General features: G+C 37.3%; 3 protein-coding genes across 3 annotated transcripts in view; 1 reads left to right on the top strand and 2 right to left on the bottom strand.

The window, feature by feature from the left end:
• Cip2a (cellular inhibitor of PP2A) overlaps positions 1-9369 on the bottom strand; it is a 30203-nt gene extending 20834 nt beyond the window's left edge. Inside the window, exons 1-7 of the mRNA XM_036203111.1 lie at positions 9268-9369; positions 6102-6249; positions 4361-4473; positions 2494-2588; positions 1701-1797; positions 1181-1303; positions 917-1062 (exon numbers count right to left, since the gene is read on the bottom strand). Coding sequence (XP_036059004.1) covers positions 917-1062; positions 1181-1303; positions 1701-1797; positions 2494-2588; positions 4361-4473; positions 6102-6249; positions 9268-9369 — 824 coding nt within the window. The remainder of the gene's footprint in view (positions 1-916; positions 1063-1180; positions 1304-1700; positions 1798-2493; positions 2589-4360; positions 4474-6101; positions 6250-9267) is intronic.
• A 90-nt stretch (positions 9370-9459) lies between these two features.
• LOC118593837 (early nodulin-20-like) lies at positions 9460-10101 on the bottom strand. The gene is made up of 2 exons (XM_036203429.1): positions 9992-10101; positions 9460-9874 (listed from the first exon to the last, which is right to left on the bottom strand). The coding sequence occupies exons 1-2, from the start codon at positions 10099-10101 to the stop codon at positions 9460-9462; spliced, it is 525 nt and encodes a 174-aa protein (XP_036059322.1).
• Positions 9554-20324, top strand: part of Dzip3 (DAZ interacting zinc finger protein 3) — a 76823-nt gene continuing 66052 nt past the window's right edge. The window contains 2 exon segments of the mRNA XM_036203288.1: positions 9554-9882; positions 19458-19559. Coding sequence (XP_036059181.1) covers positions 19528-19559 — 32 coding nt within the window. The 5' untranslated portion in view covers positions 9554-9882; positions 19458-19527.

The following is a 20324-nucleotide window of genomic DNA, read 5'->3' as shown; positions in this document are numbered from 1 at the left end:
AAAGATGCCATTATCTATGACACTGACTTGACACCCATTTGCATCACAGATGCTTAGGAAAAAGATGAAATGCTGAAGTGAATGTGTTTGGCAGAAGTCCAGCTACCCAAGGTTAATTTTGCCCTAGTCCTTAGGTCTATTTTGTTCATGAAAAATCGGGAATTATTTAACATCCTGCTGCTGTTGGACTCCTTTGTCTCTCATTGCTTGGACAACTTAGGTGCTCAATAAATGTTTTCTTATTTGTAGATGAGTCACTAATTATTTGAACCAATTTCTTAAGATCCCAACATAATTTAAGCATTGAGAAAATTAAATTAACATGCTAAAGTCAAGGTCTGGAGAGATAGTTCAGTGGTTAAGGATGAGTATTACTTTTATAAAGGAGCAGGGGTCAGTTCCCAGCACCCATATTGGGTAGCTCACAACCACCCATGACTCCAGTTTCAGAGGTTCTGATGTTTTCTTCTATCCTCCACAAGGACCAGACATACACATGGTGCACATACCTGCAGGAAAAACCCATATATATAAAATAAAATAAACTGCAAGAAAATATTGAAAATAAAGACAAAGACTCTAATGCAACAAACTCTTTGAAAGTAAATGCTATTGACTTTCAAAATGTAAGTGACAAAAAATATCTGGAGACAAAACAAAAACGTTCTGGAGCTGGAGAGATGGCTTAGCCATTAAGGGTGCTCTCTACCACAGGACCTTGGTTCAATTTCCAGCATCCACATAGCAGCTCACACATGTCTTTAACTCCAGTTCCAGTAATCCAAGGCCCTCTTCTGGTTTGCACAGGAACCAGGCACAAATGTGGTATACATACACACATGCTGGCACCACACTCATGTACACAAAATTGAAAATTAAAAGAAAAAAAAAGATGTATTATTGATAAATAACTTACCTGGTAAGATAATCAGCAACTTTAGGATTTTTAAGGAGATCCATGAGTAGGTCGACTGAGTACTTTCTTGTTAGGGTACCATCACCATTTATGAGAATGTTAAATATCAGTTGGAAAGTCTGATGAATGTTTCGAGCATGAAACAGCTTTGAAAAATTAGGAAAAGTTTATTATACATAAGAAACTATAAGTTGACATCTTAATGTTTTAAAAATGTTAAACACCAGGGACTCAAAATTAATTTCAAAAATAGAAAAAAATTACCTTTTCCCCCACTTCTTCATTTAGCGTCAAACTGGATAATATTGAAAGTGCAAACACAACCACAGTCAAACTGCTGTGTGCTAGGAAGCTTATGAGAGTTCGATAAAAGGATTTTACATTACTCTGTAGGAGAAAAAAAAAATGAATTGGGGGGAAAAAAAGACCTATGTTTTGATTGAAAAAAATACAACTGTACACAGTAGACAAACTTATTAACTATTATGAACTTTTCAACACATGGTTATTACCTTTAAAAGGAAAATTATTATTACTTTTTAAAGGGACATTTTACAACACAGATAAGTAGAAATTACAAGACTATTTGATCTACATAGAATCTAGGAGAAGTAAAGGTACACAAATGGCATGTGTAAGGCCCTAGGTTCCACACTCAGCAACGGAAATAAAAAGAGAAGAGAAAAACTTGGAAGAACTTTGGAATATAACCTAATACACACACACACACACACACACACACACACACACACACACACACACACCCCTCAAACCCTCAACTTACCAAAGTTTTTATTTGTGTTTGAACAGAAAGATTGTGCCGACAAAGATTTGCCAATAGTCCTAGACAAGGCATTGTCAACTCATCTTCAGAAGATTGGCTGTTGTAAAGACAGAAAACACAGTGTTCACTCTAATTAGTCAAAATCAGAAAGTAGTAAATATGCTTAAGTTCTTTCTTACATGTAAAAATAACACTATCAAATTCTGAGTAACACTGAGTATTTTGTTTATACTTTGAAACCAAATTATCCTATTCAACTGTGCCACAGAAATACAGAAATAACTGTCAGAATGACCATGATATTTTATGAAATTCACCCATAAAGAGCATACAATGTTTACCTTGATTAATTTTTTTCTTTTTAAATCAATTTGTTAAATCTTACTTATGAAAATTAAACCTGTTTTATGATACTTAACCCTTAAAATCACTCAAGTGGAGGAAAGAGTGATTTTAGTTTAAAAACCAGTAGAGCTAGGGCTGGTGAGATGACTCTGGTACAGGGCACTTGCTGCAATTTTAGAGGACTGGGGCTCACTTCCCAGCACCCACACTGAACAACACACAGGATCTGAAGCCCACGTTTGTCCTCCACAGGTACCTGCACATACATGGTGTACTACAAACATGTACTCAGGCACAACACATACACATAAAAATAAATGAATAAATAATTTTTTTTGTTTTTTTTAAAACTAGATAACATTACCTAAGGAGAAATGATCTATTACCTAGTTTTAGTTTAAAAATAAACCAATAAATTATCTAACTACATGTTTTGCTGCTTACTTACATATGACCAATCAGGAATGTAATTAAGTCGTCTATATGGGCACCAGAATGGAAAAATTTGACATTATATGTTAACCTCTGCAGGAGTTGAATGCACTGAGAATAAGAAAACAATTGTGAGTATACACATGAAAACATATTGCCTACTCATAAAAATGGACTATTGTAAGTATTTTGGGCATATCATTTTAGGAACCAAACACTAGAGCAAGAGCCATGCCATTTCTTAACTTTAATTTTATTTTAAAACATATAAACTAAGTAATGGGACTACTAGGAACCTTGGGAGTCATGTCTTAATTTATCCAATTCTACATATTTTATCTCATGGCTTGTCACTGTTATGGTTTGAGTGGCACCTAATTGTGTCCATTTAGGGTGGGTCCTGTGACTAAGCCTTAGTTTCTCAGGATGGTATACTGGAAGGTGGCAGAGCCTCAAGAAGTTAGGGCCTGAATGGAGGTTCTTAGATCACTGGAGGTATGATGTACTTCCCATGTGACCCTGTTGGTAGTTCTCAAGAGAGGAAAGTTATTAAGGAACAAGCTTGGTCCCAGTATCTTTCCTGTCATTTCTGAGATATGATCATGTTCCTACCCTTCCTATTTGCCATGATTATAGCCAGAAGACCCTTTGCCAGATCTAAGTTCTTATAGATAGCATGTCCTTGAACCATCAAACCTAACAGATAAATACACCCTTTTCCTTATCAAATGAACTACTCCCAAGTATTCAGCTGTAGTAACCAAATATGCCCAGTCATCTGCCTTGTTCACTTGCTTACATTAAACTTGAGTGTGGGTTGAATTAATTTAAGGATATCTTCTTCTCTTTACATGTGCATGTCAGTTTCATTGGTCATGTTTTTCTTTCTTGCAGCTGATTACATTTTAGATTCAATAAAATGATGGGTGCAAGAGTTTCCAAATTATGCTACACAAGTATAAACCATTAGCTTTAAATTTTGTAAGATGTTTCTTTAACAGCCTGAGACTATATATCAACCCAAATTATAATTTTAAGTTCGCATTTCAAATGTACACATCTGTGTCCTTAAGTTATAGTATTATAAATTGAAATGGTAATGATACAGATCTGGTTATCACTGTTCCCTTCTTGAGAAATATTTACATAGTCTGCATGTGTCCAACTAGCTCCTAATAAGAACTAAGCCTGATGATATCACGTCATCATACAAACCGTAACTTAGCAATAAAAGGTCTTACTGTTGTGGAATAGACTATTTAACTATGTACAGATGTGTTGCAGAATGGTTGTTTAACTATGTAAAGGTGCCTTGCTTTTGTCTATGCTGCATTTATTTGACTGGGTAAAGATGTGTTAACATTTTACCTTGACTGCCCAAGGTACCTGACTGGTCTAATAAAAAGCTGAATGGCTAATAGCTAAGTGGAGGAGGTATAGGCAGGGCTGGTGGCAGACAGAAAAGGGGAGCCAGTCAGCCAGCTAGCCAGCCAGCCGGGGTGTGTGTGTGTGTGTGTGTGTGTGTGTGTGTGTGTGTGTGTGTGTGTGTGTGTGTGTGTGTGCGCGCGCGCGCGCGCAGCCCACCAGGCAACCAGCCAGTCAGCCTTGAAGGAAGCCGAAAAGCAGGATGGATAGTATGTAGATGAGGTAAATGAGCCTCAGACCAGCACATAGATGAGTAGAAATGGGTTAATTTAAGTTAAAGAAAAAAAGCTAGCTAGAAACAAGCTTAAAGCTAAGGCTGATCAATTATAATTAGTAATAAGTCTCTGTATCAAGATTTGGAGGCTGGTGGTCCAAGAAAGCCTACTACATCTTACCAGTTCAAATCTGAGAACAAGGAAAGGAAAACAGGTGGCAATATCCTATGAGGAGCTGCATACCTGTAAAAACACTGAGTCATTGTGGCAAGTGCTGTTCCGACACACCACTCCTGCCAGCACACTGTTCAGATTGTAAATACTCTGAAGACAGTCTCTGGTTTCAGTATCTACAGCTGAAAGTTAAAATAAAATGGCATAAAATATATCACTTTTCATGCAGAAATCATTGCACAACAGCAAAATAATTTTATGTCATATAATGTTATCTTTAAATGAGATAGCTGTTTGGTTTTGAGTTTTTGAATCAGGATCTCACTCTGTAGCCCACACTGGCCTGGAACACATGGCAGTTCCTCCTGTCTCAGCCTTAGGAATGCTGAGGTTACAGAATTAAGCCACTACGGCTGGCCAAGACAGACTTTTTTTCTCTTTTTTTTAATTAATCCCTACCAATTCCAAAGTACAAGTAATTTCTCTTATAGAATTAATAACAAAGGAAAAAACCTTGTTTACATACGTGTAGAAACTTGGTTATTAAAACAATATAACAACTGAGGTTGGTGGGTGGTATATGCCTGTAATCCACACTAAGGAGAATAAGAAATGAGAAAATAAGAGAATTTTGAGTTCCAGGTCAACCTAGATTACAAAGATGCAATCAGATTATCATTTAAATTTCTATTATAAATCCAAAGACTTAAAATATAAAGCCTATTAATTAAATATATATAATTTAAATCAGAAAAATACATATCAAACCATTAATTAAGATTGTACCTTAAAGGTAGAAATGATAAAGACAGCTGGGATAAGGAATTACAACTTGGGATATTTTACTCTTATCTGTGTTATCTAATATGACAGCTACTAGTCAATGTGTAATTATTTAAATTAAATTTAATCAGAATTAGATTCAGCTCCTCAGACTTCCAATGTTTAACAAGCTTATTTGGCAGGAGGCGACTCTAGGAGACAACACAAACTCAGAATATTTCTAGCACTAACAATACTTTGATTGTTCTACTGAACAATGCAATGCCACTATCTGCTAATACTTCTCTATTACTAAGCAGACCTGATTATAGCCATATACAAAAATATCCAACACCTCTGTGCATACACAAATCAAGGTAAAAAATTACTAATAGATGAATATTTAAAAATGAAACATAAAGGGAAGAAATAGGAAAGCAATTATAGTTTATCTTTGGTTCTAAGTTCAATGTAGTCTATCACAGAAGGATTATTCTTTGATTGGTAGTTATGCTTTTCAGATTGTTGTCTTTAATATTGACATTATGTTTATGTGGCTTTTTGTTGTTTTAAAATTCAATAGAATGCCATTTTCCCATATGTATTCTTTTCTACAGAACATGGAAGTCTTTAAGACATGATATTTATATGTTCATGTGTGTCTATATATATGTATATACTCAGGGACTCCTTTGTGAGGACTGTAAGACTAACTCTAAAAGGTTCTACAATGAAGAATTCTTTTGAAAGTAAATCATTCTTGAAGAAATTCTATAATTCTATCTGCCCTTTAAAAATATTAAGTTCGAGGCTGGAGATGTGGCTCAGCAGTTAAGAGCACTGGCTGCTCTTCCAGAGGTCCTGAATTCAATAATCAGCAACCACATGCTGGCTCACAGCCATCTATAGCAGGATCTAATGCCCTCTTCTGGCGGGAAGGTGTACATGCAGATAAAGCACTTTAATATATATACATAAATGAATCTTAAAAAAATTAAGTTCATAGTCTTCCAAACTCAAAAAGGAAAAAAAAGTATAAACACATTACCCAGTTGAGACAGCAAACTGATAATACTTAAGATCAGTGAAGCACTTATGTTTGGGTCTTCAAGAAGTTCTACAAGGCAACTCAAACATTCACTTGGCAATATCTGATGTGATGTAAACAGTCGTGTCAGCTTTTGTCCAGAAACTACCTATAAAATAGGAAGCAAATGTGTTAAGTGCTGGAAATTTTCTATTTCTTCTCCATTTCAAAAAAAAAAACCCATTTTTCTGAAGTGCTACTTAATCTTTTTTCCCCCAATTTAGAAAATTCACACCTGTTTTTCTCTCTCCCCACATACAGGCTCTCTCCTTCTCCAGCTGAATGATCTAGATTTCAGTTTAAGTTTACCTTTTCTAGAAATGTTTTCCTAAGCCACTTTAAGTCACCTAAGTTTTACTTATTATATACAGCCTTACAGTATACTATTACTTCTTTCATGTATTGGTGAACTTCTGACTAACATTTGTAATTATCTATACTATACTATACTATACTATACTATACTATATACTATACTGAACACAGACTAAAAATGTATAGAACTTTGGTAGTTTGAATGTAATTGGCCCCCATAAGCTCATAGGGAGTGGCACTATTAAGAGATGTGGCTTTGTTGGAAGAAGTGTGATACTGTGGGGGTGGGCCTTGAAGTCTCATATATATGCTCAAGCCAGGCCCAGTATCTCAGACCACTTGCTGTTGCCTGTGGGTCAAGTAAGAACTCTCAGGTTCTCCAGCACCAGGTCTGCCTGCATGCTGCCTTGCTTCCCACCATGATGATAATGGACTGAACCTCTCAACTGTAAGCAATCCACCCCAATTAAATGTTTTCCTTTGCAGAGCAGTGGTGGGGGTGCGCAGAGGCAAGCGGATCTTTGTGAGTTCAAGGCCAGCCTGGTCTACAAAGTGAGTTCTAGGACAGGCTCTGAAGCTACACAAAGAAACCCTGCCTCTTGAAAAACCAAAAAAAAAAAAAAAAAGTTTTTCTTTATAAGAGTCCCTGTGGTCATGGTGCTTCTTCACAGCAATAGAAACCCTAACTAAGACAAGAACCAAGTAGATTTATTATTCTGAAGCCTAGTACACTCATCTCATCTACTCTGAGAATGGAATATGAAGCCCAATGGATAGTAACTGCTTTCAGGCTGAGCCTAGAAGTTAGGAGATTATGCAGAAACAATAGAATTAAAGAATATTTTCAAATGAAGCAAGGATAAGACTTAGTAATTTTTACTTTCTAATCCAGTTGTTCTAATGAGGGAGAGTCAATATAAACCTGGTGTTTAAAGTCAAACAATTTTTTACTTTAGAATTAAGACTAATACATCTTATATATTCATATTCTAAAAAGGTCACATCTAAGCAGACTGCTTATTATAATTATAACCCTCTAATTATAACCCTCCCTTCTATCTTCTCATTTTCTTACTAAGCTGTGCTCTTGGAATTTCACAGTACTTATTCCCTAGTAGAATGTGATTTAACACTAGTTAATATCTGTAAGACTGGAAACAAATTGGTAACTTTTCTTGGGGTCAAGAACTTTCTGAACATGGTCTCTTTCATCTATTAATGATTTTAACTGTCTAGAATATGAAGACATTTTCTGTTTTAAATATGACTGTAACTGGGCTTTTATTTCAATAATATTCTAGCAGATAGCAATTAGTTAATACAAGGTAAAAATTAATTTTTTCCTAATGAAAACTAGTTTCTTTTAATGATAATATTTACATAGCACTTAATCTGACCTTGGCATTGACATAAGTGCTTTACATATGCTCTCTTTAGTCTTCAAACTCTGTAAGAGAGTTGCTACTGATTTTATTTGTATGTGAGTAAACTTTGAGGCACACAGTGATGACAAAGAAGCACAACCGAGACTTATACTCCAAAGATCTGCGTCCATGTTTTTAATAATTAGTCACATGGCCAGTGATGTAAAATACCATCATCAGATACTAGAGTAGCTCAACTTGGCCCTGCCAATCATGAAAGGACTCAAAGTACAGGTTGTGTGTACCGGTTTTGTGTGGGTTTTTAAAGTCAAACTATGGCAGCAGCAGTTCAGAATAATGAAAAGAATCCTCTTTCTCATGCTGTATATTTGTTTATCCTCTGACATAGTTTTCAGGGCTCTACATAATAATGTCGACCACTAAAAGATAATATTGCCCTCAAACAGGCAAATAGTAAGAACTAAGGATGGTATGGTTGAATGATGGTAGCGTCACTATACTGCTAGTGAGTAAAATGCTACCATCTTTTTGAAAGTTGTTTTCAGCAATATGAAATAAAAGTGGATGTGGACTGGATGGCTTAGCAGATGGAAGAATGTACTTTTTTTTTTTTTTTTTTTGCAGAGGACCTGAGTTTGAGTCCCAGCACCAACATCAAGCAGCTCACAGCTGCCTGTAAGTCCAGCTCCAGGGGATATAATACCCTCTTCTGCCTTCTGAAGGTCTTGCACTCACATGCATAACACATAATTAAATTAAAAAAACTAAAACAACAAAAAAGGGAACACAGACCTTTCTTAGAACCCGACAGCTCTACTGGTAGGTGTGTAAGAAACAAATAGATGATAAAATAAATCAAATAAAAATGTATGATTAGAATGCACTTATTTACAATTCCATCCAGACCTCAAAAAAATATCCAAATGTCTAATCACAGGTAAATGTACATAACCAGTGGTACACTTATATAAACGGAATTACACATAACATTAAAAAAAAAAAGTCCTGGTAGTACGTGCAACCCGAATATATATTGGGTGAATGAAGCTAGTCAATGTTCAAAAAAGAAAACAAATTGCACATAGGAGATAGGCACCTAAAAGACAGACCAATAAAAGACACACACGCGAGCCAAATCGTGGGAAAGAAAAAGTGGCCCCAGCGCGGCAGTCAGAAACAAGAGCCCAAACCTGTGGATCTTCTCACACACACACTCCGGCCAGAAACAGCCTAAACCTGGGGCTCTTCGGGACCTGGGCAGTCCTCCTCCCGGTCCGGGGCAGGCCACCGTCCCTCTCTCGGCACCCACGCGAACACGCACACCCAGCCGCCGTCACCAGTGCAAGGACAGCGAAGGGGCTGCAGGGCTGTCCTGGACCAGGCCACCACTCGCTGGCCGCACCCCCTCGCTCCCGGACACCCCTTACCTCCAAGTGCCTGAGGAGCTGGGTGGCATTCGCCTCCGACTTAACGGCCTTGTACTGACTGATGCTCAGGAGCAAGGACTTCAAGCAGGCGGTGGAGTCCATCCCGAGGCGCCGTGCTGCTTGCTGTCAGCGGCCACAAACCCCCGCCGCCGCCACGACCTCCAGCTGTGGCCGCGCTTTTTTTGATTTTTCTCAGGCCCCGCCCCTCCCACCCCGGCGGCTTCCGGTTCCGGTCGGCTTCCGGAAGTCTCTGGGCCGCCTCCGGGACTGCGGCCTGTGATTGGCGGGGTGGGCAGAGCGGGTGTGGAGGCTCTGCGGGAGCGGGAAGGTGGCTGGGAACCCCGCAGCAGCCCCGCTTCGGCCGAGGGGCCGCGAGGTTTCCGCGGGAGGTCGGCGGAGACGCGGGAATCTCGCGAGAAACGCGATCGCCGCTCCACCTGTGGAGGGGCTGGGAGGCGCGCCGGGGTCGCTGCGCGTCGTGGGCTCCGGTTCCGTGGGCTCCGGTTCCGTGGGCGGCCGCGGCCGCGGCCTCGGCCTCGGCGCCGCGGGGGCCTGGCGGTGGTGTGCGCGTCGGCCGCTGCTCGGGACACGGTGGCTTCCCCCTAGTCTAGCACGGTGAGGCACTCGGAGCAGGGTCTTTGTGACTTAGGTGTGGAGGGGCCGGGGGAGGGGCCCCCAGTCCCTCCAGCCTCGCTCGGTCCCCTGTGTCCGGAGACGACCGAACCCGTGGCCGCCGCGATTCCGTGGCCAGTTAGTCAGGGCCTTACACTGGAATTTGTCAAAACTCCCTCCAGAGAGCACCCGGGCCGGAGTTGCTTCCGAGCGCGTTCTCATCAGCGTGGATGGCTATAGGCGAAGGTGTCTGGTCGTGTCTGGCATGCTTGATGGTTTTGCATATTTCAGTGGCTCCCCCCCCCCAACAAAAAGAAATGGCACTGTTGAGATTTTTGTTTTGTTTTGTTTTTTGAATCAGAGGTAACGTGCATGGATGTATAACGAAGTGAGTCAGCAACTGGCTCAGAGGATTTTTGCTTAACGAATTAAGCTAGGTCTAGAATGGAGTACATGCCCATTTGACTAAGAAATTCGTCTGAAAGGTTTTGTGAACTCGGGAAACTTACTACTTCTTAAAGACAGGATTTATCTTCATATTAAAACGTAAAAGTGAAGGTGACTGATGACTGAAAACGCTCGTGTTGCTGTTACTCATGCAAGACTTTGTAGCTGATGTATTCATTTATGCATCCATCCATTCATTCCATTTTAAACGTGTATAACGGACTGAGAATTGCCACTCAGAACAAAGAGGAGGAAGTGTGGTTTGCTGAAAAGCAACTAATAAGGGAAATAGTCAAAATAGAAAGGTACTTTTGGATTGAGTTGGCTTATCAACTTTGTTTGCACCTTTCTCTTTGTGACTGCTTTTCACTGCTTCAGCCTTTTCATAAAGTAAAAACCGAGAGTATTCGGTTTCACATGATTGTTCAGTAAGTATTTGAGCTTCTGCATTGGGAAGCGCACTGTTCTAGTCACTAGAGGCCCGGTCTATGGGCATCGGATTTAACATTCTGATAATAAAAAATATAATAAGCTAAGAGAAAAAAAAAAAAAAACTGTAGCGTAACAGTGATCACGGCAGGAAAAGAGGAGGTCAGGATAGGCCTCACCAAAACAAAACAAAAGCAAACAAAATGGCAGCATTGGAGCAAATACTTTTTAGTAGTTGAGAAATCAACCATACTTTGTAGGAGAAAATACTTGGAATAACGTGGACAAAAGTCAAGTGGGAATATGACAGTGTGCCAGGAAGAGCCTGAACTAGTAGTGGGCAGAGAGCAAGGCTGAAAGTAGTAGTGATGTGAAAAATCAGGTCATAAAATGGTCTTAGAGACTATTAATCAAATTAGTTAATTGATGTGAAGAGTAAATTGTTAATTGTTAATAATTATGTTTTCTGTACTAAGTACAGTCATTGGTAAATGGAATTGTAAGAATGTAGTCTTAAGATTTTTAACATATAGTGATGTGTCCAGCATCATTCCCATTTTGACAAGTAGGAAAGGCCCCAAGCTGCCTACATCATCAAAGTGCCATCTTTCTTTACAGTCTAGGAGAGATTCCAAGTTTCTAGATTGCAGGATTAAGGAGGTAGAGATAATACTAAGGTAATTAACAGTTTTCATTGGTATCTTTTAGATGCAGTGAAATTTTATGTAGTTTGTCAGTTCTGTACTTTAATAATTAAGTGTATTCATAGGTATTAGAACATTTCTTATGTGAGAATTTCCTTTTCTCATGAATTTTTATTCTAAAAGGTACTGGGTTTTTGGTATATCTTTTAAGTCAGGAGCTACTTCCCAAAATTTTGTTAAGTCTAAGAGTTTAGTTTTTCTCTTAGAACTCCTACATATAGATTGTCTATAAAAATAATTTCTTCCTAAAGCTTTTTAAAACCCTGTTTAAAATCTCCAGACATTCACATTTATACATTTAGTTTCCCTTTTAAAGAAATACAGTGAATTGTGTTGCTTTTTTGTTGGATACGAATAACAACTAACACTTTTGAGTACTTGCCATCCATCAAAGGTTGTTCTAAGGACTATTTAATCTTCATAACAGTGCAGTGCTATTGATGTGATAACCATTTTATAGATTACAAAGTATAACATAAGGTTATTGGTGAAGGTACAAAGGCAATAACAAAAAGACTTTGGCTGTTTTTATTCAGAATTCCATGCCTTGTATTTTTAAGTTAGAATTTTCAGCACTTTTCTTATTTTCTCATTTGGTATTGGGGTTAAAATGTTAAGTTTTGTGGCAGGTTGACATAAACTAGTCAGGAAAGAGGTTGAAGTCTGGGGAACTATGATAAGTGCTACTGGGAAAAGTAGAATGTTATTAGGAATACATTTTTTTTTTTTTAAAGATGAAATCCAGTTTACTCATTCTTTTAAGGATTAGCACAAAATCTTTCCTACTTGTAAGCTTTTATTACTCTGTTCACATTTTGTCTAGATAGTCTTTCCAGTTTATAATGCAGGAAAGAGGCTTGAAAGAAATATTGCTTGCTTACAATTTTAAAACAAAAGTTATGTATCATTAGCTGATTTAGTTCTAGAAGAAATTAAAAGTATTGACTTCAATACTGAATAGTAACATCAAGTTTTAACATAACATTTGATACTAAATAATCAGTCTGAATGAAAGCAGGGATTGAAGTTTTTATAGAACTGTAGAATATTGTGATGTAGGGATCATATTACAAACCAGTAACCCACTGTTTATGCATCTATCATATATTTCATGAATAGTTAAGTAGTTTACCTTGATTCTGAGTATACAATGGTGAATTTCTACACAAGTAGAGTTTTTATTTTAATGGGAGATAGAAATTATATATAGGACATGTAAACAAGTTATGAATGTTAATATATGTTTTGATGAAAGACTTAGAGAAGAGAGATAGGATGGTATTGATGATTAAGATAATTCAAATTTTGATTGCAGTTTTAGAGAGTTTGTACTAGAAAACAAAGTAGTAAGAATCAGAAGTATTTATTTCTTGTCCATGAGTGTGTCTGTTCAGCTATTTTGTGGAAAGTGGTAGACATCAGAGTTTACATTGTGTCAAAATGTCTGTTAGGAGATATTGTTTATTCTATTAAATTTATTAGTAGTTAAGACATTGGGGCTGCAACACAACGAAATCAAAGCTTCAAGGCAAAATGTTGTAGAAGTCAGTATGGATAGAGAAGTTTTTTCCTAGGTCTGAATTTCAGAGTACTTAAGTATTTAAAAATTGGAGAGACATGGAGAAACTGAGAGAGGTGACTAAGAAGTTGTTGCAAGCAAATACATGTAAGTATTCTGTTAACCCTGTGGTTATCTTCCATCTAAAGAACCTATTTACCACCTCTTGATAGAAGTCTAGGTTAGCAGTACAGTCTTAATCTACTTAGCAGCATCTTGTTCTAGCTTCAAAAGTTTTGATGTATGAAGAGAGATAGGTGACATTATTTGTTGAATGAATATCAAAAAGGGTTTGTTCCAGTTTACAGTTTGAGGGGCTACATTCCATCATGGCAGGGAAGATAAGAAAGGAGGATCAGAAAGCTGCTACTTAGTCACACTTTATCTGTAGTCAGGAAATAGGGGAGTGATAAAACTTAAAGGCTTGTACCCAGTGACCCACTTCTTCCAGCAAGGCTCCATCTTCTGAAGGTTCCATAACCTTCACAAACAGTGCCACCATCTGGGAACCAAGTATTCAAATACATGAGCCTATGGGAGACTACTTCACATTCTGACCACATCTACATGCTATAAATACTAACTCATTTTTAGTATTTGCAGTGTACCTACATTGGATATGCATAGTTTAGGAGGTCCTGAAAAAAGAAAACTGGATATATAACTATTCCTCAGTTTAAATTAGTTTGTTTGTTTGTAGTTTTTTCGAGAAAGGGTTTCTCTGTGTAGCTTTGGAGCCTATCATGGACCTCGCTTTGTAGACCAGGCTGGCCTCGAACTCACAGAGGTCCACCTGCCTCTGCCTCCCAAGTGCTGGGGTTAAAAGTGTGAGCCACCACCAGCCAGCTCAGTTTTAAATTCTTATAAATAGTTCTGCTAGAACCTGGAAGCAACTTAGATGTCCCTCAACTGAAGAATGGATAAAAACAAAAATGTGGTACATTTACACAATGAGTATTACTCAGCTATGAAAAACAATGACATGAAATTTCCAGGCAAATGGATAGAACTAGAAAATGTCATCCTGAGTGAGGTAACCTGGACTCAAAGACAAAATATGAGCCTTCATCTAGTAACTGATAGAAGCAGATGCAGAGATTCACATTCAGGCACCAGGCTGAGTTCCAGGAGTCCAGTCTTAAGAGAGAAAAGAGGGATTCTATGAAAAGTTGGGTCAAGATCATGAAGAGGAAATCTACAGAGACAACTGAATGAAGCTCATAGGAACTCACAAACTTTTGACCAACAGCGATGGAACCTGCATGGGACCAGACTAGGCCCTCTGTATATGGGAGACAGTTGTGTAACTGGGTCTGTTTGAGGGGCCCCTGGCAGTGTGATCAGGATCTATCTCTGGTACATGAGCTGGCTTTCTGGATCACATTACCCATGGTCAGACACCTTGGCAACTCAAACTAGGAAACAGGAGACTTGAAATGTATGCTCAAGACTTACAAGATCTCAAAGCCTGCCCCCACAGTAACACACTTACTCCAACAAGGCCACAGCTACTAATAGTGCCACTCCCTGTGGGCCAATCATTCAAAGACATGAGTCTATGGGGGCCACATACCTCTTTTTCAAACCACCACAAACTCTAATAATAAAAATGTCTTAATTGTCCTTAGAAAATTTTCACTTGTCGTTTTCCTCCTTTTAATATTTTAGAAAAAAATGTTACTGAGTTGTTCAGGCTGACCTTGAACTTGAGAGCATTCTGCCTCAACCTCCTGAGTATCAGAGATGATAGGCCTATCCCACTGGGTGTGACTTTGAATTTTGAACTAGCTATCACTTCTCATGTCTTAGGAGTTTTATTTTTTTCCTCTTTGGTAAAATTAAGCAAACGTCATAATATAGCAGTGTCAGATTCTGCTTGTCAACAGACTCATAAACTTCTGGAGTATATTTAATTAATGGCATAAGAGTATTCTTAGCTGGGCAGTGGTGGCACATGCCTTTAATCCCAGCACTAATATGGGAGGCAGATACAGGTGGATTTCTGAGTTTGAGGCCAGCCTGGTCTAAAAAGCAAATTCCAGGACAGCTAGAGCTGTTTTGCAGAGAAATCATGTCTCAAAACAAAACAATGAGTAGAGCTTCTTCAAACTCAAAATGTTAGCAAGTTATCTATTAAAGGTTGCTTAATGCAGCATTTCTGTAATAGCAAAATTCTCTTAACGTGCAAAACCCAGAACAAGTGATATTTTTATCAATAGTACTCTGGTAAAAATGATACACTGGCAAAGAGTACATACATACAGTAGCTGATTCTGTACGGATATGAAAATAGGAGACTCTTAAGTTGCAGCTTATATATATTTGAAAAATAATTCTTGTCCCATTTCTTAAATCTCAGTGTTACCATTGCTTTCTATACAATAGCATTTCCCCATCACAGTAGAGGAAAAGAGGAAAGTGAACTAATTTTGCTGTGTACCTAAACAGTGAAGTGATGATGGTGTTGATTATTTTAATGAAAATGGCTATGGAAGAAACATACTTTATAGGGCATGTTTCAACAACTCCATAAAGTATAGGTACCGTTATCTCCATTTTCAGATGACCTGATGTCTAGATTATTTTTTTTAATTTCATATAAAGTTGAAAAACTAGTGTATATCTGAGCAGACCTGTGGATTGCAGAATGAATCCAAACGAGGTAATTTGCTATTTCACTTTGTTAATACACATGTTTTATCATCTGTATTTGTATAAATATCATAGTTAGAGTGGTCTTATTTTTCTTCCTGAGAACAAAATCATTTTTATGTTTACTACTTAAGCTTATTAACACAATGCATTCTTTTAACTTAGTGGTTCTTCATCTAGTTTTTTGCTCCAAGGAATGAAATCATTTTGAAATAGATTGGTTGCCACAGTGGAGCTGAGAGGAGGTAGTTTAGCTTACAAATGAAAAATTCTTAATAAAATCCTCTCCTGGAAATACCAACTATATTGATTTATTTTCAAGCTACTAGCATTGAGAAAGGTGTGAAATCTACTTTTTTTTTTTATTGTTCTTTACACTGATAAGTTTTCCACCTGCATTCTATAAGTGCCAGAGTTGGGAAGGGTAGAAAATTGATGGGGCCTTTGCATACCCTCTGAAATAGAAACTTGTTAAGATTAGAATCTACAACTTGGGCAGGTAACTTAGTCAAGATGAACACTGGAGTGGATTTTTTTCAAAAATATACCCATGTATAGTCTGGGGGAATTGACAGGTGCTTTGATATAAATGTTTAAAGTAACTGTCATGTCTACTTCGATGTGACTAATCACAGTCATAAAAATGGGAACCAAAATCACTTTTGCAAATGAATAAAGGAGTTTACTGTAAAAGCAGTAAATAACAATGAGAGCTGAGAACTTGGAAGAAGCAGTAAGAAAGGTGTTTTACTGGTACAGATAACAATGTATGTTCTTCTGCCAGTGAAAAACAGCCTGCGGGTAAAATCTTTGAAGGGTGAGATGTGTAGTAAATTGACAGTGAACCTTAGCTTACCCTCCAGTCAAGCAGGAGCCTAATAAGTTCTGCCAAAAAGCAGTCTCGGTGTAAGGAAGACAGTGAATTGTCTCTTATGACGGGACTGAAATAAATGTATTGGGGGAAACTAAATTCACCCTTTCTCCTATGTTAATCCTGACTTTAAAGGTTCCTTCTGACCTCTTAAAAAATTGAGTGCCTCTTGTAGCTCAAGATTTCTTCAGTCTTGCCTGGGACCGTAGCCACTCATATCCAAGTAAACACACAGAGACTTAATATTACTTATAAACTGTATGGCCGTGGCAGGCTTCTTGCTATCTTAAATTAACTCATTTCTATTAATCTATAAGTTGCCACGTGGCTTGTGGCTTACTGATACTTTACATCTTACTTCTCATGGTGGCAGCTGACAGTGTCTCCACCTCCCAGAATTCTCCTCTCTCTTGTCTTGCCTATACAATAATTCCTGCCTGGCTACTGGCCAATCAACGTTTTATTTATTAATCAATCAGAGCAACACATTCACAGCATAAGCAACCTCTAGCTTATTGTAGGCGGACACTGGTAACACTTCTGTCTGCTTCCTTTGGTTGCCAGGTACTTAGGCCTTCCTAGTTGAGGCTGTAAAATGGGATTGTTGCTGATGCCCACACATACTTGCTCGGCTGCTAGAGAGTAATAACGTTGATAATCTGCTTTCCTGGAAATTTCCTCATTTAGCTTTGTCTCAGATTGTATTTTAAATAGGCAGAAAAGCTACTAGCCTTTATTAATTCAGTATATAAATGTCTTGATTTATTAATTTTTATCCCCTTTCATCTTAATACAGAACAGCTTAAAGAGGACTTTTTTCTACCTTCTAGCCACATTTTCCTCCTTTTTACATAAACCTTTCCTGTGATCTTCACAGGAAATTTTAATTTAATTAAAGGAGACCTTACTGAGAATAAGGTCTCCATGTCTGAACTTCAATGAATCTGGGATGTCCAGAAAAGGCAAATGTATGTCTGTATTACAGTTTTGAAATAATGTCTTATTGACTTTCTTTTTGAAAAATAATTCACAGAATCACAAAATTCCCAATCTGTATTTTTATTTAAGATAAGATACAGATCTGATCAGTATGAAAGATTACTTATCCTCCTCCTGTTTTCATTATTAGCTGTTGCTTGTGTCTTTTGTCAGTAATACACATTCAATGTGACTCTGATTGTGATTTTGCTTACTTAGTAAAACTGTAAGATAAAATAATTTACCACAGAGAACTTAATTCTCCATATTGATTATCAAAGCTGATACATGGAAGTATTTTGTTGAGGACTATAAGAAATGAGAGGTATTAATAAGCTCTCTTTCTATGAGATTTACAGAATGTTCTTCCCTTGTGTGTATATATCTTTGCATTTGTACCTTGAGTAGTATCAGATTGTTGAATTATTCTTGCTTTTCTGATCTATATGTGGTACTGAGCAGTCACAGTCAGTGTAGAATATTGAGAGTATCATACTTTCATTTCATAGGACATGCCTACTTTGCAGTGCTCTATGTAGAACTTATGGCCCTTGTACCAGGATAGGTTACCACCTGTTTTAAGTTCACTAATAGGTAAATACTCATACTTTAAGACAAGAGTTGTAAGCTTTCAGTTCTCTTTAACATAATAAAGACATTGTTTCTTAAGTATCATCTGATTCCTTAATAGATAGACCTTGTGGTATATATTTTCTTGATGTGGAAATTGCATATGCTAAAAGGCTTTTTTAGCTATATAAATCTTAGCTGGGTGGTGGTGGCACTTGACCCTAATCCCAGCACTTTGGAGACAGGCAGGAGAATCTCTGAGTTCAAGGCGAACCTGGTCTATTATGGTAAGTTTTAGGACTACACAGTGAGACCCTGTCTTTCAGAAGGCAGGGGGAGAAGAAAAGTACATCTATACATTCTTTTTTGTTTTTTGGTATTTGAGCTGGAGAATATGCAAGAGCATATTATATCTCACGTATTTTATGGAGCTATACAGTTGTATGGTTTGTGGAGGAAAGTGACTATGTAGCATTTTTATATTGAAAAGAATGTTCACTACTACTGTTAGTATTATAGAGCAGGAACTGATTTGACAGTATGTGTCAATGAACTCAATTATGTATCTTTTGATCTATCAGTTCTACTGTGAAGTTAACTGTAAAGAAATGCCATTAATATAATAAAAGGGCAATAGGTCAGTGGAGTTTGTGGAATCGTTCATAATGAAAAAAATGGGAAATCAAGTTGTATGCTATAAGAAAATGGTTAAGAAAACTAATGAAATGTGTAGTGGTGTAGGCCTTCAATCACAGGAACATTATAATTCAGGTACTGCCTATACTGTGTAGGGAGTTCAAGGCCAGCTTGGGCAGTTTAGTGTGATCTTGTAGCACATGCATTATTAGTATTTGAGCAGTACAAACTGGTCTTAATGAGATTTAGAAAAATACTTGAAGTTGGATGCATAGAAAAATAAGAGTGGTCTGGGAATAGTTGGTACATGAATATGATCAAAGCATGCTATAAAATTTTTCAAAGAACTAATAGAAATAATGAAATATCAAATATGGGTAGGGATAGAGCTTGAATGGTAGGTAGATTTAATGCTTCTCCAGTGTGCACAAGGTTCTAAGCACAGTTCCCAGTACTAGAAAAACAAAACACAATGAACCAACTATTTAGTAATATTGGAAGTTAAAATAATGTAAAAGATAGTTTTGATACAGCATTCAGTGCTACAAAAACAACTATTTCAATATGATTATAGACTTATAAAATATACCTATGCTTTGAAAAAAATGTAAATTCTAGGTGGTGATTATATTCTTTTATGGGAACATCAAGAAAATTTAAAAATAACCATTTACTGGTCTATACAGGGAGAAAAATTTTGTATCTTTCTATTAAAACTTATTTTTTCTTACAGCTTTGAATTGCTGGAGTAAAATTCAGCTTGCAAGCATTGGAATAAATCTTGTAAAGGAACATTTTGTAACATGGATTCTCTAACAGAAGAATTTTTGGTGAGGTAAGGAGTAGGTTAACAAAAACAACTGCAGTTGTTATATTCCAAAGATATTACAACATTAGATTTTTCTCCATAAACTTTGAAAACCATTCTGAATTAAATGTCACTAAGCTTCAAGTCAATTTAACATATTTGGAGTGAATTGTAGACAGAAGTCCAGTTTTCAGAAGAGATCTCTAGCTAAAGAACAAAAGAATTAACAGTGTTGTATACTTGGCATGTTTTTCAAGGTATACAGACATGACTTTAAAAATAAATTTATGTGTTTGCCTGTTTTGCTTGCGTGTATTTGTGTGTACTGTGTGTGTGTATGTATGAAGAAGCCAAAAGAGGGCATCAGATGTTGAGAATCAAAAGTGGGTCCTCTGGATGACTAACCAATGCCACCAATCCATCTCTCCAGCCCCCACTTGGGGCATTTTTTTTTTATCCAAAATATTGTTTTAACAGGCACTTTAATTTACTGAGTATAAGTTGTCTTTGATTTTAGTGGTTTTTGTTTTGTGTTTTATTAATGCCCACTTTATATAAGGTAAGAAGCATAACATAGAAGACCTATTTATTGATTCCTTGGTACTTAAAGATCAAGACCTAAGAAAAAGGCTTTTTAAGTAGAACTGATACAGTAGGAACATGTATAAAATGTATACTTATAGGCAAAGTACATAAATATAATATCACAGACTCTGGGTTTATGGGAAAAAATAATACCAATGGCCATTGAGTTTTCACAGAATGACGTCAGAATGATGAGAAACATTTGAT

The sequence above is a fragment of the Onychomys torridus genome, chromosome 12 (assembly GCF_903995425.1).
Source record: "Onychomys torridus chromosome 12, mOncTor1.1, whole genome shotgun sequence".
NCBI lineage: Eukaryota > Metazoa > Chordata > Mammalia > Rodentia > Cricetidae > Onychomys > Onychomys torridus.
Note: the sequence above shows the minus strand (reverse complement) of the source record. Positions and strands in the feature narration are given on the sequence as shown.

What these genes read in the sequence shown, in the direction of transcription:
- LOC118593837 (XM_036203429.1), bottom strand. Translation starts at nt 10,101, where the DNA reads ATGAGAACGCGCTCGGAAGCAACTCCGGCCCGGGTGCTCTCTGGAGGG. An exon ending in CGGAATCGCGGCGGCCACGG is followed by an intron (nt 9,875 to 9,991) that starts GTTCGGTCGTCT and finishes TCACCGTGCTAG; the next exon opens with ACTAGGGGGAAGCCACCGTG.